This window comes from Miniopterus schreibersii (assembly GCF_964146895.1).
Source record: "Miniopterus schreibersii genome assembly, chromosome: 1".
In the NCBI taxonomy this organism is placed as follows: Eukaryota; Metazoa; Chordata; class Mammalia; order Chiroptera; family Miniopteridae; genus Miniopterus; species Miniopterus schreibersii.
Window position 1 is genome coordinate 68,185,591 of NC_138101.1, and position 18,646 is coordinate 68,204,236.

General features: G+C 39.2%; 1 protein-coding gene across 1 annotated transcript in view; it reads left to right on the forward strand.

The window, feature by feature from the left end:
* The window catches only part of EGF (epidermal growth factor), an 80,205-nt gene that overhangs the window by 11,026 nt on the left and 50,533 nt on the right, over positions 1-18,646 (forward strand). The window contains exons 2-5 of the mRNA XM_081137420.1: positions 9,126-9,325; positions 11,402-11,583; positions 11,984-12,211; positions 12,970-13,172. Coding sequence (XP_080993546.1) covers positions 9,126-9,325; positions 11,402-11,583; positions 11,984-12,211; positions 12,970-13,172 — 813 coding nt within the window. The remainder of the gene's footprint in view (positions 1-9,125; positions 9,326-11,401; positions 11,584-11,983; positions 12,212-12,969; positions 13,173-18,646) is intronic.

Below are 18,646 nucleotides of genomic sequence, written 5' to 3' on the forward strand. Positions count from 1 at the left end.
CTTATTTTACAAAACTTACCACACACTTGCCACCTCCCATGACTGATTATTGAAAGCCCACCAATGTAATGATAAGTCCTTTCTACCAAAAAGTATTAATGTTAAGTTGGGAGAGTCTCTTACTATATCTAGTTCTTTATATTGACAGTATCTTGTAAGTAGGATTAAGATTTCCTTTTCTAGAAATTACAGTAATAAATTCAAATCAATTAAACAAATTTTATTCCACATCAATTATGTGTTTGGACGGACAGTAGTGATATTCCTGACCCAGATGCCCATGGTATCCTGAGGACATAGGGAGGTTTCCAGCTCAGAGGCCCAGGTGCGGGGTGTGCTGCAGTTTACCTGATGACTTATGAACTGTGCTAGTTGGATTTATTAAAATGAACTCTTTCAAAATCCAAAAAGTGGCTTAAAAACCTTCTTGCAAAGGGATTAAAAATTGCAGCTAATAGTGCAAGCCCAAGAGGATCATGAGGGAAGGAAGCACTGATCCCGCATAAGAGGTAAAAGCAATATCAGTCCCTTTAGAGTTGACAGAAAATAAGAAAAAGAGAAATTAACCAGAAGAGAGCCTTAAAAATGGACTTACATTTATTACTAGTAGTAATGAACCTCACAGCAAGCATAAAAGTTGCCTCAAACTGTTAGTTAATGGTAATATAAAGCCATCAGGACAAGCAAGCTATTTAAAAATAAGTATCCAGAATGTGGAAACAACTGTTAGGATTTTTACAGTTGTGTTCAAAGTTATGACATTTAAGACTACGTCTGCTATGATAAAAAGTTAGAATGTTCTCTTGTGGTTTCTACTTTATAGAAAAAATGGAAAAGCCTTATACTGTTAGCAAAATATGTGTTCCTTCTGCTTCCTGCTGTGGTAAAACATAGCTAAAAGAATATATGGAAAACCACGAGACAACAGATTAAATGTGTTCTTTTGTCAGCAAATACTATTGAAAAAGTCACAGAAAGTGCTACCGAAATTTTGAAGAAATTATTATCAGAAAAATTACATAGCTGAGTGAAAGTACAGGTGTTTCTAATATATCTCAGTCTATGGCATTCTCTAGAAATTAATAGTTAACATTAACGAGAGGTCACTATATGTGGGGGAAAATTCTAAGCACTTGGAATGAATTAATTTATTTAGTTTTCAAAATAATCCTATGAGGTAAGTACTATATCATCTCCATTTTAAAGATGAAGAAACTGATGCCCAGGGAGGTTAAGTAATGAGCTGAAGGTCTGTAGGGAAAGGGAAAAATCCCCCCTTCTCTCCTCTGGTTCTTTTGGCTGGTTGAATAATCCAACTGATGTGAGGCAGATTTACAAGAGAAAATAAAATTTAATTGCATGTGCATGGGAACTCCGAGTACATGAGAGGCTTAGAGACAAAAGTTAAAATGAGGCCTATATGAGGTTCTGAGCTAGGGATGAGGCAAGCCACCTGGAGGCTTCAGAGGGTAACTGCGGGAAGATAAGAAGTCTCTTCAGTAATTAGTAGTTTGCTCGGCCACATAGAGAGGTCAAAAAAAGGTTACTTAGGATCATCTCTTATACGGGCAAGGCTCCTAATTCAAGTTCTTCTAGGAAGTTAAGAGGAGGCAGAGTTTCCCTTGAGCCTCAGGATTTCAGTTGCCTTTAGCTCAAAAATCATCCGCACACCACAGAGGCACATCTGGGGGTGACTCGTTCTGAACCCCTCCAGTCACTCAGCTAATAAGCAGTAAAGCCAGTAAAGAGTCCACGTGGGTAGTCTGTGTCCAGTGCCGGTGATCTTAGCCACTCATATTTCCCTGTGATACTTTTTCATTAGCCAACAAACAAAAAAATGCATCAGAGAAGACATTTTGTCAGAGGTCAGTGACTTCTTCACTTACTAACAAATGTATTTTGAAGGAAAACAGTACCAGAGGTGATGAAGCCACTGAATTGACATCAACAGAACCGGTTCTTGGGTGAGATCGCAGTGGGCCCTAGACCAGCTCACCGCAGTCTCTCAGGGAAGCGTGCAGGAAGGAAGCTGAAACAGGCACCAAACACCCGGTGCAGTGGACGTGTCGATGTCACTACTCCTATAAAAACAAGAACAGGCTGGGTTCTTGATAATACCTTGTACTGGATGGGGAAGAACCATGAAAATATTTGCCCCACGTGCCTCCCACGCAGCACCCCCAATCAAACCTAAGAGAGCAATCAGATGTTACAAAGTTTTCTTTTTTAAACAGAAGAAGAATTTCGATTCTTTGGACCTTTTCTGTGATAACAAATAGGCGTCACTAGTAGGCTAGTCAAAAAACAACTAGAGCAACAGGACTTTCTCCAGGTTAAAGGCGACATTCCAGCAATGAGTGAGAAAGTGCCTGATTGTAAGACACTTGTGTGTGAAGAGAACAGTTGGATAACAGATGTTGGAAATGTTGCCATTGTTATGAGATTAGGGTGTTTAACAAAGTCAACATGTCACCTATTAAAAACTTTCATGTCTGCAGTTTAAAAAAAAAAAAAAATCTGTAAATAGAATTTTCCAAACTATTTTTTAAAAGAAATTCCAAATAAAGAATTTTTGTCCCTTTTAATCTATTCTAAAAAATATATAAAATACAACACCTTCTGGCTAGTTTGCATTTACCCATTAAAATCTAGGAAGATAGAAATTTGCTAGTCTAATTCAATGAAATTTGTGAATAATTGATGGATGCAATTAAAAAGTATATTTTGTGATTTTTGTACACAGCCAGTGAAGCACTTCTTTCATTTGATGCAGATGTAGTTGTGAAATATCTTTTTTTGTCTATGACATCTATCAAAGACTAAATATTAAAACATATGGAACTTTCAACCAAATTTTTAAATTTCTGTGTCAGCTTCAATCTTTTTAACAAATGGAAACTAATCAGAAGGTAGTGCATAATCTCAATTTTTGAGATGCAGAGGGACTTTCGGGGCTGTGGGACATGTCCAACTGGACACATCCAGCAGAGAGTAGAAAATACAGTGGCAAAACTCAGAAGACAGATTTCTGAGTCTTGCCGTGTGTATGCGTGTGTGTGTAAGATCTGGAAAAAGTTTTCTAATACTTTAAGGTTTGAAAAGTACTTCAGTCTCGTAGTCTTTATGTAAAATTGAGCATATTTATACTGACAAGGTGAGGGATATTTAAATGTGTTTACTTAAGATGAAAAATTATCTATAGCATAAGATCCTACCTTAAAACATGCATCACTGTTTGCAAACGCATTATTATTTAAAAAGTTATACTGAACTGTGGTATTAGCCAAGAAATAAATTAATAGAATGGACTAGAATGTCCAGAAACGGACTTATACAAATATGGTCATTTGATCTTTGATGAAGGTGTGACTGCAATTCAATGGAGGAAGGATAGTCTTTTCAATAGATGATGTTGGATCAGACACCCATCAGCGAAATAATGAACCTCAACCTCAACTGCACACCTTATACAAAGATTCACTCAAAACAGATCGTAGATCTAAATTGAAGATGTAAAACAGTAAAACTTTTAGAAGAAAACATGAGAGAAATCTTTGTGTCTTGGAGTTAAGTAAAGAGTTCTTAGGAATGACACCAAAAGCATAATCTACAGAAAAATTGATAAACTCTACCTCATCAACGTGAAAACTTTTGCTCTGTCAAAGGCAATATCAAGAGGGTGAAAAGACATACTGCGCGTTGGAAGAAAACGTTTGCAAATGACCTAGCTCACGAGGGACGTGTTTCCAAAATATATTTTTAAAAATCCTTTCACATGCAACAAGGAAATAATTAACCTAGCTGAAGGTGGGCAAAGGATTTAAACGTATACATCACCAGAGAGGATAGAAGGATCATCAATAAGTCTTTGAAAAGATGCCGAATATCATTAACTGTTGGAGGCTGAATATGGCCCTAAATATGTTTACTTCTTAGTTTCTAGAACCTATCAGCGTTAGCTTACATGACAAAAGGGACTTCCCAAATGCGATCTGGGAGGGGATGACTGTCCTGGATTCTCTAGGTGGGTGCTAAATGTCCTTGCAAGAGGAAGGCAATAACGTCAAAGGAAGCGGAAGGCGAGGGGAGCAGAGAGATTTGAAGATGATCCCCCGCTGCCTTTGGAGATGGAGAAAGGGGCCAACAGTCAAGGAATGCAAGGAATATATTATATTTGAAATTCAATATATCATGGAATTAGATATAACATTATCTAGGTGATGTAATTATAGGACCCCATTTAAAGGGACCCACTTTCTAATCAGTTTCTGGAATGTGGGTGCAGAGAATCGGCCTTGTGGTGAACATCCCCAGAACTGTGTTTCCTGAAGTGGGGTCCTTCACACAGTTGAACTACAAGACACTAAACAGTAAGGGCTCCAGGTGAATTCAGTTTGTGACAAGCAGCATGGTGTTTAAAAGCTAGAATCCGTGATCAGAAAGACATGACTTTAAACCCCCACTTTGTTATTTATTGGCCATGTGACTGTGGCAATGAACTGCCCTAAACTTCAGCTGCTGCTTCTGTAACATGAAGATGCTGAGAGCCCCTACCTCCTGTAGTGTTACCCGAGGAAGTGAAATAATGCTTTGGAAGTGCGACAGTCAAGGAATGCAAGGAATATATTCCTTGAAGATAACACATAGATGTTGGCTATTACTCTTCTGGTGCTATTCACCACACACCTTCTTGGAGAATCAAAATGTGCAACAGCGCCTTAAAGCCTCCGAGAAGTCCTGTTGAAAAACACAATTGTGCAGAACCTGCCCGTGTCAGGTACCATGCTGACAGCCTGGGAGCAGGCCTCTTCTTGGGCTTGGTAACGAGAATGCGGTTGATAACGAGGGGCAGGTAGGGGCTATTTGTGCTTTGGTTGGCACATTTCTACCACTCAGGGACTAGGGTGGCAATCTTCATGAGCAATTTTCAGGTAGCAAAATTGAGCCCCAGAGCTTGCCTTACAGAGTTAAGATTTAAATTTACATTTCCTGGCTCCCCATTCTGAATGGGTTATTTTCGAGTCACCTGGCTTCTGTCTCACCTGCCCTGAATTTTACACTCAGGGATAAGCTGAGAGGAAAGGTATGATTGCTCAAGAAGTAAATGTGTGCCCCTTTAAGTATCATAATTGAAAAAAGAAAAGAAATGGGAATAGTCTTTTAGAGTGAAAGAAAACTTTCTGCACTTCATAAAATCCAAGACATCATTCAGGTCAGCCCCTTGGGAGGCAGTAATACGTGACTCCCATTAGGGCCTCGGGAGGAGCTGTGTAGGAGGCCTCAGGCTTTCCTCCATCAGGCCCACTGGTTTAACTCCACATCTTTTTTTCATGGGGTCATTGACTCCTGAAGGTCCAGAGCTCCCTTTTCACCGTATTCGTCCTGTAAGCCTTCATTCTGGGTCCAGATTTAGAGCAGGAACCTGTGCAGGGAGGGCAGATGGCAGTGTTGGCCCGAGAGGAGACTAGGCTTTCTTGTTGCTCTGGTTGCCAGCATCATTTATGTGTTCAGTACATCTGATTAGCATTTGCCCCAAGGTCTGCAGAAGACAGTTCATTTCCTTTCTCTCTTACCTATGTGGAGCCGCACCCACAGACTCAGAGCAGATGAAAACATGCCTGTTGTGAAATGTCCCGTGTCCACCACCCACTTCAATCAGAGCCTGCCTTTTCGTCACCGACCTCCGAGCCCCGAAGGCCCCTGTTCTTGGGAGTCACTAATAACACTCCTCACTACGCTCCAAACCTTCTGGGCTCCTTTGTAATTCCTGGAGATCCCCTCCTAATCCCCAGGTTGAGAAATCAGAGGTTCCAGTTGGTTTCCTGTGACCTGTTTGCTGTCCTTGGGGTTGTCATCCTTAGAAATGATGTTTGATTTTCTATGCACTTTCCTCCTGCTGAACTGTACCCAGAATAAATGCTGTAGGTTTTGACATGGGAACGTTTAGCTGTTCAAACATGCACACCCTGCTGACATTCAAATCCCTGCACGTACCACAGCGATGTTTATAGCCTTTGACAGGTCTGAAAGAACACCAACTTATTTACCAGAATAAGTTAGTGGTAGTACAGAATCATGACCGTTTCACCAAGCCTAATTCACAATCTTTCATTTTCTTTTAGATCGTATTACATTTGTAAGCAGTTCCTGTCTACAAATACTCAGCCCAGGCCCCGGTTTACATAAAGTGATGCTGATAGTGTAGGAAAAATGAATGGTGTTTTGACAGAAGTGGAATTAAAACCAGTTACATAATACAATGAAGATAGCAACATCTTGACATATGACAACCCTGACCAAGGCAGGAGAGTACTGGATCGGGAGGGTGGTTTCTGGGTTCTAATTCCAACTCCACCATTATTAAACATTATTAAATGTTCTCCTCTGAACTAGATCTAGGATTTCCAAATGCACCAAGATATAAGATTCACCTGGAGCATTTATTAAGAAATAGATTCTCAGCCCTCAGCCCAGCCACACTGAATTAGACTCTCAAGAGAAGGGATCTGCAAAAGTCTCTCTTTCTCTTTTCCCCTCTCTCTCTCTCTCTCTCTCTCTCTCTCTCTCTCTCTCTCTCACACACACACACACACACACACACACACACACACTACCCTGTGGGACTTCTCTGAAGAAACAATTTGGGGGCAACACTGGATTAGGTAATAACTAGGATCTTCTGGTTCTAAGAGGCTATGATAAAGCCTGGATGCTGTAATTCACAGTGAGTAGGGAAAAATTCCTACTTAGTATTTTATAAGTATTCTTTATTTATTTTTTTGAAAATTTACTGAAGTTAATGCTATGGTTTGTGTTTTATGGATCTAAGTATCCTTCAGATTTCTCTTTTTTCTTTTACTTATGGCAGTCAAATCTGGCCCATCTAGCTCATGGTGTTATATTAAAGATAAATGAGGTCAGGAGGTGAAAGTCTGTGGTGGTAGTTATTATTATTATTATTATTATTATTATTATTATTGCTGTTAGTAACATAACTACCGTAGGATAGACTCTGCTTTTATGAATTTGATAGATATGCTAGTACCTTTGGCTTTATTCCTATTGGTAAAAGCCCAGACAAATAAACAAAATACAATTATTAATTAATTAATTAATTTTTAAAAATTTAATTATGTGCCTATTATGTACAAAGCATTATGCTATGTTCTGACTAAAATGTTTAGAGTAACTTTCCTTTCTCCTTTTTTTAAAACCTGAACTCTCCTATTTAATTATACTTTTAAATGGCTATAGTGTTTTCTTGATCTCATCAATGTAACAACGCATTAGGAAATGAATGATATGTGTTGGGAACCTTTATTTAGTTTATAGAGAATGCATGATGCACATTTCAAAGAGAGGACTCCACAGCAATCGGTGGCCCACAAGTTAGCTCTTGGTTTGGGTGCCTTGCCTGCCTTCCCTTCCCCGTGACACACTGCTCCAGGCGAGGTGAGCTATGCCAGCATTCCAGCCCCTGGGTTCAAACCTGAACCCTGGCACCAGCTTATATAGTGAGACCTTGACTGTGAGAACAAGCAATGATGAATCACATTTGTGTAGCGCTCCACAATTAGTGAAATATTTTCATATCTATAATTTCATTTATTTCCCCAGTAACCCTCTGCTACAGGCAGGGAGGTCCTGCGGTGTCCAGAGAGCTAATGGAGCCAGGACTGGAAACCAGGCCTGCGGGCTCTTCCCATTCCTTCTATGGTTCCTGAGATTCTACACCTGGAGTGTCGATGAGGACTGGGCTTTCCTACACATCTGTGTGTGTGTGTGTGGGGGGGGGGTGTGGAAAAGATATGGGAAGAGTGATTGGAGCTAATTCTCTTCAACACTTACACTGGCACCGATTTCAAACTCTAACGATCTTATACTTCTTATGCTCTATTTTGACATATCCTTTAAAGTAGAGTTAATGTTTCTGAGTAAAATGTCATTAATTCATCATCTTGTTTAATCCTTGGAACAATAAATACATATAGTATGTTGTTAATTCATCATCTTGTTTAATCCTTGGAATAATAAATACACGTATTAAGTGACATAAAGGTATTAAAGTGTAATGTGAAAACAGAGTGGAGTGAGCCCAGCAGGGAAGCAAGACTATGTTAGAATTGTGTCCAATCCCCACTCATCCCAGTAGTTGTTTAGTAATCCAAAGGCAGAGTGGCAAGACACCCCTCACCCTCAGGCAGAAGAAACCAAAGAAACCAACCTGGCTACAGGGGAGGAAACTTTCCCTTGGCAGCATCTTGGAACATCAAAGGCAAGCTTTCCATGGAATCAGCTAGTAATTTATGCTGAGGTTTCCAAAGAGAGGTATCAGGTTCTCAAACAGGTGTTAAGTGCTTGGGAGTCCGAGTGGGTAGGTGGCCATCACCTGAAACAGGACGGCACCCCAGGGATAGGGTTAGGGAACATGGCAAGGCCCTGCAGGAATCAGGAGATCCGGCGGGGTGCGCCACTCAGATTTAGCAAATCAAAATATAGGGCACCGAGTTAAATTTGAATTTCAGGTTAACAGTGAATGATTTTTAGTGTATGTCCCACGTAATGTCTATGCAATTCAAATTTGACTGAGCATCCTGTATTTTATATGGTGATGCTAACAGGGACAAAATATTTCAGAGCTTCACAGGACAGCATTTCAGTTTTTCCTGCTTGCACTTAAGACCTCTAGTTTTCACCATCTTCTTCCAGGTCATTACCCTGAAGGCTCTGTTCATAAGTAAGACTGGGGGGCGGAGGGGTCCATTTAGAAAATGATCATATCTGTAATATTATCTCCAATTTACATAATTAAAATTTACACTCACATAGACCCTTTCTGCAGTAGAATACAGTAGGTTGTTTTTCTTTCAACATAAAATGTCACTTTATAGATAAGGGAAGAAAGTGCTTTTCTCTTCAAATAGTTCTTTTTTTCATAATTTGGTAATGTTCATTGTTTACAATCAATTTGTGGAGAAGATAATTTACAAAATTAATTGTGAACATGTATAGAAACTCGTTATTCTCTTAATAATAGTCTTTATTTAAAATATAAAACAAGGAATTAAAAATTCATGCTGTGTTAGTTGTCAAATGCACAGTTTGGTTTCTTTCTTCCCACTCAGGTCCTGCACCCTTCTTAATTTTCTCGCATGGAAATAGTATCTTTAGGATTGACCTGGAAGGAACCAATCATGAGAAATTGGTGGCAGATGCTGGCATATCGGTGATCATGGATTTTCATTACAATAATGAAAGAATCTATTGGGTAGATCTAGAAAGACAACTTTTGCAAAGAGTTTTTCTGAATGGGACAAGACAAGAGGTAAAGTACCAATTTCTAAGGTATTGGGGGAATTTTGTATAGGCTGGCAAACATGATATGGTTAATTGACAACATATAGATAAATGAAAATGACATCACAATTCAAATGTGTGCCTGACATTTGTAGGTATTTATTTAATCTGCATTTGTGGCATTTATTGAACAGGTCCATGAATATGGCATTGATATTCAGAAGCTCCCCAAAGTAGAAAGTGGGGATGTCAATGTAATTTTGAAAACGTGTCAGTTTACTAAGTCAGGTCACCATTTTATGGTTAAAACAGGTTATTTACATGACTATTTTTTACTCCAGTGCTTCTCAGCTGGGGACAACTTTACCCCTCGGTGGACATTTGGCAATGTCTGGAGACATTTCTGGGTGTCACAACTGGGTTGGGGAGGGCGGTGGGTGTGCTACTGGCATCTGGTGGGCAGAGGCAGGAATGCTGACATCCTACAATACGCAGGACAGTCCCCACAACAAAGAATTGCTCAGCCCCAAAGGTTGATGGTGCTGAGGTTGAGAAACCCTGTTTCATCTAAAATGTCTGTTGTGGGTTTTGGCACCTGCTATTTAGGAAGAAAAACTTCTTTCTTTGTATTCTCAAGGAGTCTGCACTCTGACCAAAAAAATAAATAAAAATAAAACAGATAGATATAAAGTATTTTGTTTCAAGTGCATACAAAGGATCTTTAATTTTTCTTTTCAACTAGAACCCTTAAATGAGTCCCAGGAGGAATGTTCTCTCCGTTCCTGGGGGAGATTACAGCCAGCGCGTGACCAGAGAAACCTTAAGCATCTATCCCCTGCACAAAGTGCCCACTGTTGTGATGTGGGTGTTTTTTTTTAAACCAAACCTTCTCTCTCCAATTATTCTTAAAAGCTTCAATTAGGTGCTAATCTGTTTTATCACATCGTTAATACTTGCTAATCTCACTTTTAACAAGGATGGCTACTCATTATTCTCCAGCCACCTGCAGAATTGTTTCAAAATCTTAAGTCTAAGAATCTGGAGGGTTTCCTGTCACAGAATCAGAAAAAAAATTGAACAGTTGTGAATTTATGTGAAGTCATTAGGAAAGGATTTGTCTGATGCCTATAATCCACTATTATATTCCCTCTTTTGGATTAAAACATTCTTTATAAAGGACAACCATTAAAATGTAAACAATTTACCTGGGTGAGCTATATATTAATATATTAGTAATTGGTTAAGTGGTTTGACCAGATTACTCTGTTTATGAAGTATAACTAATACAGGCTCATGAGCATGTTAGATCTCTGCCCAAACGCATTCAGTGAGGTCAGGGCAGTAGCAGCAATGGTGGGACTATTTGCACCATGGAAATCTGCAACTTTCCAATTGAGGCTTCTCCCCACCTCCCACCCTCCACCCCCCAAGAAGACCAGTTCACCTGCACGCACTGGAATTAGGAGATAACAGAGGTTTTGGTTGGGTTGTTTTTAAATGACAGAGCAGGAAACACTGCCCAAGAGACATAGAGAGAAGGCTTGCTCTTTGGGTCATAAGGTCATAGTGCAAGGGCACTGGGGGTTGTCAAAAGGGGGTGGACTGATGGAGGAGGAGGGGCCAGAAGAAAAGTGGGGCCCTAATGAGAAATTCATCTACTCCAGAGCTCTGTGCACAGACTCCAAGGGAATCTTGTCAGAATTTGATAAAGCTTGGAATTGGGTTCAGGTGAGAATCTGGAAAATTCCATTAGCAAGTGGAATTGAATAAACTATCTTTAAGGTGGCATTGAAATTCCACTGTTACTATAGCTGAAATTATAACTACATTATGGTTGATTGCCTAATTTTCATAAGTATAGAATAACTTTCCATTTCAAAGCTATGCTCTAAATACTATGCCCAGAAGTATTCACATGGGGGGTTAACACTGGCACATCAAAACAATGGCACTGAAGCTGTGATTATTTTATTATTAAAGTAATTTTGGGAATGCACAAAAATGACAAGTACTTTAAAAAGTAGGTTTTTATACATAGAAATAAAAATAATTTTGTTGTGAATGGAGAAATATTAACAACAATTTTGAAATCTGATTCTTACAGAAAGTATGCAATATAGAGAAAAATGTTTCAGGAATGGCAATCAATTGGATAAATGAAGAACTTATTTGGTCAAATGAACAGGAAGGAATCATTACCATAACAGATATGAAAGGAAACAATTCCCGTGTTCTCTTAAGCACCTTAAAATATCCTGCAAATGTAGCAGTTGATCCAGTAGAAAGGTAAATTCTGCTGTTTTCGGACACAGATGTACTTCAAAATCTGATGAAAATTCATGGAATCACATTTTGACTCACAGGGACCTTCTCATTGAGACCATTGCCCTCTTCATAGTACAGAAACACCATTACCAATAGGCCGCTTGCCTGGATTTGAACCAGGGCAGGCTCCCTCTACAAACTGCACTCCTGACTACCTTGGCTTCATGCTGTTAGAAGCATAATTCTCCTCTAACTTGAAATCACATGGAAAATCCACAATAGGGCAATAAATATTTGTTGAAATGAATTTTCATTCAAAATAGTCAAGCTTGTCCTATGCAGACACCTGAGGACTGAAAAAGTTGGCCATTTAAGTGACTTCACATTCAATTATGTGTCTAATTAATGTGTTTGCCCTCAGGTTTATGTTTTGGTCTTCGGAGGGGCCCAGCAGCCTCCACAGAGCAGATCTCGAGGGTATGGAAGTGAAGGTTCTGTTAGAGACATCAGAGAAAATAACAGCTGTGTCCCTGGATGTGCTTGAGAAACAGCTCTTTTGGATTCAGTACAACAGAGAAGGAAGCAATTCTTATATTTGTTCCTGTGATTATAACGGAGGTTCTGTCCACATCAGCAAACATCTTGCACAGTAAGTTTTGCTTTTGGTGTGAAATGAAACAATTGCGATTTGAAGTCTGTGAGATAAATTAATTTGACTTTTGCCAGTTAAACCATTATAGTGGTTTAGAACAGATTTGGGAGTCTTGAGTTCAAGTCCCAGATTTACTGATTATTAGACAAGTCACTTTGGGCAGGTTACATGACTTCTCTTATCCTCAGTTTCCTTTAATACGGGGATAAAAATAACCCCATTTCTTGGGGTTATTGTGAAAGTTAGGCAAAGAGACATGAATAAAAAAATTAACAGAGTATTTGGCATATGACAAGTTTTCACATGTTGGTTATAGTTATTCTCTCTGGAAGTGTTAGGTCACGCACTTGTGAAGCCATACAGTTCGATTTCTCATCTTGCCAGTAACCAGCTCTCCAGCATCTGGCAAGAGGCAGAAATTAGTCATGTGAGAAATGGACAAAACCAGAAGTCTGCTCTTACCCTCTTCCTATTTTCTTCTTTATTTTATTTCCATCACACTTACATGCTGATTTGCAAAAGAATGAGACAATAAATCTGGAGCTAGAAATTATACCTCATTAATTCAGATTATGGCTACCTAAATAAAATTTTAAACTTAATATCTGTTTCTAAACCTAAAAGAAAAATCATTGAAAAGGCAGGTGATTAAAATTCAGACAATAAATTGAAACAAAGTGAAACTTTAATAAGCCCAGAAAGAAATGTTCTGCCATCCTTTATGTGGTTTCTTTGTTTTTCCTGTTGTCTTTTAGGCACAATTTGTTTGCAATGTCCTCTTTTGGTGACCGTATCTTCTACTCAACATGGAGAAAGAAGACAATTTGGATAGCTAACAAACACACCGGGAGGGATATGGTTAGAATTAACCTCAACTCATCATCTGCGCCGCCTGGTGGAATTAAAGTGGTGCACCCGCTGGTGCAGCCCAATGCCGAACACGACACGTGGGAGTCCGGTGAGTCATCTTCGATCTTGAACAAGGTCTGGCATGGTGGTCGCCTCCTGTCCACTTGCTCAAGCCAGACACTTAAGGGCTATCCTTGATTTCTCCCACTGCCTCACCCCAATTTCCCATTTACCTCCAAGTCCTTCCTGCTGCTTCCCTCCTCCACTGCCACCATCATAGTCCAGACGACCAGCATTTCTGGCCTATTGTAGGAGCCACTCAGCTCATCTTTCTATTTTCCTCTCTTGCCTTTAAATAGTTAATCTGATCCTTTAGCTTTTCTACTTGAAAGCCTTCATAAGCTTCCCTTTGCGTTTGGGTTGACATGTAACATTCTGCCCTGCCGTCAATGTTTGGCCACCCTGACCCAGCAGCTCTCCCCTCCCCGGCTGGAAGCCAACCCAGGCCCTTCCGTAGTTCCCCAGAATGCCCGGCCCCTTCGTGCCTTGGCCCTTTCACGCACTCTTTTCTCTGCCTAAACTTCTCTTCAGTTCTGAGCTTAAATGTCGCGTCAGATAGACCTTCTCTGGGCATCCCATCAAAGTGGCCCCGCCTCCTACTTTTCTCTCAGTTTAGCCTTCACTGAACTCATTGCAAGGTATCATTACATATTACTCTGCTTTCTTTTCATTTTCCTCCCATTTGACGATAAGTGCCGTGCAGGCAGGGATCATGTTTGTTATTTATTTGTTTAAACCACCCTATATTCACTGGTTATTTATTTATTTATAAATAAAGAATTTTAGATAATGTGAGTTAAAACGAATGGGTTGACTGAATCTAGTCCCAGTCCCCAATTTCTGCTTTTAAATGTAGTCTTTTCCATTTGAATTCTTTAGCATGGGCTTTTTTTTTTTTAAAGGTAGGTTCCTCGGTATAGCTTATATACCACAAAACTGATGTTACATTAGCATTTGCTTTAGGTAAAAGTTTTATTTTAAGAAGGTTTTCAGATATATTTAATTTTATCCCCAAGTAGCCTTGTGAGGTTTTGAAGCGGAGATGGAATTCTCTTCTCTTCCTCCTAACTGCTGGATGGCACTGGGGTTTGGCAATAGTGTGGGAGACGGTAGGGCCTCTGAGTCCCTGACACAGTGAGTATGTAAATGTGTTTGTACCTGCCCCAGACATGGGTCCTGAAGAGAGCTGTGGAGACTGAACAGGACAGGCATGGGGTTTCTGAAGGAAGGCTGGACTGGGGCAAACTGACATTATTATTTCTTATATCCTCAGGAAGGCAACGAATAGTGTGAATGCTTCTTATCTGATTTTTTAAAAACTTAGAGCCCGACTGGGCGTGGCTCAGCGGTTGAGTATCACCCTAGGATCCAGGAGACAGAGGTTCAATTCCCGGTCAGGGCACGTGCCTGGGTTGCGGGCTCGATCCCCAGTCGGGGGCATGCAGGAGGCAGCTGACCAATGACGACTCTTTCATCATTGATGTTTCTACCTCTCTCTCCCTCTCCCTTCCTCTCTCTGAAATCAATAAAGACATACAAAAACAAAAAAACAACAACCAAAAAACCCCAACAACTTAGAAACTGTCATTTAACTTTTGTGATGGCTATGCTTTCAATGCAAGTTTACTTACTCATCTATCTGTTGTCGAACACTTGGGTTGCTTCTATGTTTAGCTGTTGTGAATAACATTCCTATGAACACAGGCATGTAGTGGCTGATTCTTGTTCTGTTCGTAATGTTCAAGATTCATCAGCAGTTCGGGTGTGGGCAACCTGGTCCATCCATTTGAGACCCTGCTTTCAATTCTTTTCATCCAATGAATTTCTGGACCATCTGATCCAGAATTCAAACACCCCAAGTTCTTTTCTTTTTCATAGCTATATTAGCAAAATACAGATTGCTGTAGCTTTCAAACATAGTTATTGACATTTTCTTAATGACCAGGGTCACTTTTGCAAAGATGCCTGTCCCTGGAGCAAGCATACGACTGGGCTGAGGCAAAGCTGGGTTTGTAATACAGCTTTGCCCTGACACCACATGGCTGCCACTTGAAATGCCTTTTCAGCGGTCAGAATGGCTTTTCATCATTTTTCTGTCTTCTTTCTTGCTGTTGGCTCTCACTGCTTGCTGGTTGGTTTTCATATGCCTGGCTGTAACCTCACTTTATCTTCTAATCCAGGACTTTTTCTTGCCATTTGTTTATTGAGGAAACGAGATCATTTGTTTTGTAGAATTTTTCGCATTCTGGATTTTGCAGATTATATCCCCATGGTGTCATTTAATGTGATCATGTATTCCCTTGAACAGGTGGTTTAGGCCTTGAAGCCTGATCAGATTCAGGTTTTTTGCCAGAATACTTAATAGATGGCACCGCAGGCAGCATTGTATGGTTCCTACTGAGCAAACCCGGGCGCATGCAGTGGCTGGTTCTTGTTCTGTGATGTTTAAGATTCATCAGCAGTTCGGGGGTTGCCAACCTGGTCCATCCATGATAAAGCTTCCCAACAGCCTTTTGCACAATCAGGCTTTAGACACTATTATTTATCACTGCCCAGAGTCATGTTTTGGTTAGTGGTTCAAAGTAAGGACATTCAAGTCTATCATCACTTATGCTTTTATTAGCTGAAGAAATTTTTCACATCAGCTATATGGTTTCCCTGAGGAGGATCTTTTATATGAAAGGTAAATTAAATGCTTGATGCTCTTCCTAATTTATCTGTTTTCAGAATAAGAGTTAGTATAGCCTCAAAAGGTGATCATTTTTTTAAAAAAAGCATCTATATAAAGTCATGGATTTTAAAAACATTTGACATGTTTTTATTTATTGCAGTTATTATCATTTGGGTACTCAAACGGTACAATCTTTCCCTAGGAGGAGCCCTGATTTGAGGCTTCTAGTCTTTATGGGAGAGATGACCAATAGGGTCCCCTTACCTGCTCTCTCCCAGTAACTGCACAGGGAGATCTGGAAGCTGGGCTGAGGCTATGTGTGGGCTCAGCGAGAAAGATCACTGGAACCATGCAGCCACTTCTGCTGTCAGGAAATGTAGTGGTTGTTGGGGGGGGTAACAGTGAGAGTGAAGGATACACACCTTGCATTTTTATTTCCATGCTAAGATCAAACTTGTCAGAAATGGGTATAAAATATAAATGACTGAGTGGGCCTGAGGGACTCTTCTGAGAGTAAATAGCATTTATCTTTAACTGATTGGAGGCTGTTGATTTTTTTACTTTCTGATTTTTAGAGGGGTTTAAATGATGAAGGATACCAAGTAGATGAATTCTGGCTGAGTGATTTTTTAAAAAAACTGTAATTAAGATTTCCAATAGCACAAAATGATTATTCTTGTATTTTCTTCCTTGTTATTTTCTATTAACAAAAATAAATAAACTTCTCTATTATACAGTTTGGGAATTTTTTAAGGGAGTTTATGAAGTTGTTTATTCAGGAACTCACTAATGAGAAAGATAATAAATAAAACAAAAATTTAACTCTGGGGTTCATAGAAAAATATATTATTTATATATAATTTTTATATTTATATATTATATATAATACATTGTGTGTGTGTGTATATATATATATATATATATATATATATATATATATATATAATGTTATATATGTTATACAAATATATACTGGGCATACCTCAGAGATATTGCGCTTTAAGTTCCAGACCACTGCAATAAAGCAAATATCACAATAAAGCAAGTCATGCAAACTTTTTAGTTTCCCAGTGCATATAAAAGTTTGTTTACAACCATACTGTGGTCTATAAAGTGTGCAATAGCATTATGTCTAAAGAAACAATGTTTGTAACTTAATTTAAAACACTTTATTATTAAAAAATGTTAACCACCATCTGAGCCTTTAGAGTAGTAATCTTTTTGCTGGTGGAGGGTCTTGCCTCGATGATGTTGGCTGTTAACTGAATAGGATGGTGGCTGCTGAAGGCTGGAGTGGCTGTGGAAGTTTCTTTAAATAAATACAATGAAGTTTGCCACATGGGTTGACTCTGTCACAAATGATTTCTCTGTATCATGTGGTGCTATTGGATAGTATTTACAGTAGAACTTCTTTCAAAATTGGAGTCAGTTCTCTCAAATCCTGCTTCTGCTTCATCAACTAAGTTTATGTACTTTTCTAAATCTTTTGTTGTCATTTAAACAATCTTCACAACATCTTCACCAGTAGTAGATGCCATCTTAAGAAAGCATTCTCTTTGCTCATCCATAAGAAGGAACTCCTCTTCTATTCAAGTTGTATCATGAGATTGCCCCAATTTAGTAACATCTTCAAGCTCCACTTCTAATTCTAGTTCTCAAGCTAATTCCACTGCATCTGTAGTTACTTCCTCCACTGAAGGCTGAACTCCTCAAAGTCATTTGTTAGGGTTGGAAACAACTTCTTCCAAACTCCTGTTAGTGTTGCTATTTTGACATCTTCCCATGAATCATGAATGTTCTTAATGACATCTAGAGTGGTGAATCCTTTCCAGAAGGCTTTCAGTTTACTTTGCCCAGGTTCATCAGAGAAATCATTACCTATGGCAACTATAGTCTTATGAAATTTCTTGAACAGTAAGTAAGACTTGAAAGTAAAAATTATTCCTTGATACAGGAGTAATGGATATTGTGTTAACAAGCATAAAAACAACATTAATCTCATTGTACACCTACATCAGAGCTATTGGTTGACCAGATGCATTGTCAATGAGCATTAGTATTTTGAAAGAAATCTTTTTGTTTTTTTAGTAGAAGATCTCAACAGAGGGCTTAAAATATTTAGTAAACCATGTTGTAAACAGATGTGCTGTCATCAAGGCTTTATTGTTCTGTTTATAGAGCACAGGCAGAGTAGATTTAACATAATTCTTAAGGGCCCTAGGATATTCAGAATGGTAAATGAGTATTAGCTGCAAGAGTCACCAGCTACATTAGCCCCTAACAAGAGAGTCAGCCTGTCCTTTGAAGCTCTGAAGCCTGGCATTGACTTCTCTCTAGCTGTGAGAGTCCTACATGGTATCTTCTTTTAATCTAAGTCTGTTTGGTCTGCACTGAAAATCTGTTGATTAGTATAGTTACCTTCATAAATTGTCTTAGCTAGATTTTCTAGATAACTTGCTGAAGCTTCTACATCAGCACTTGTTGCTTCAGACCTTGCACTTTTATGTTATGGAGATGGCTTCTTTCCTTAAACCTCATGAACAAGCCCTCTGCTAGCTTCAAACTTTCCTTCTGCATCTTCCTCATGTCTCTCAGCCTTCCTAAAATTGAAGAGAGTTAGAACTTTGCTCTGAATTAGGTTTTGGCTAAAGGGAATGTTGTGTCTGGTTTGATCTTCTATCCAGGTCACTGAAACTTTCTTTGATCAGCAATAAGGCTGTTAAACTTTCTTATTGTTCATGTGCTCATTGGAGTAGCAATTCTAATTTCCTTCAAGAACTTTTCTTTTAAATTCACAACCTGGCTAACTGTTTGGCACAGGAAGTCTAGCTTTTGACCTATCCCAGCTTTTG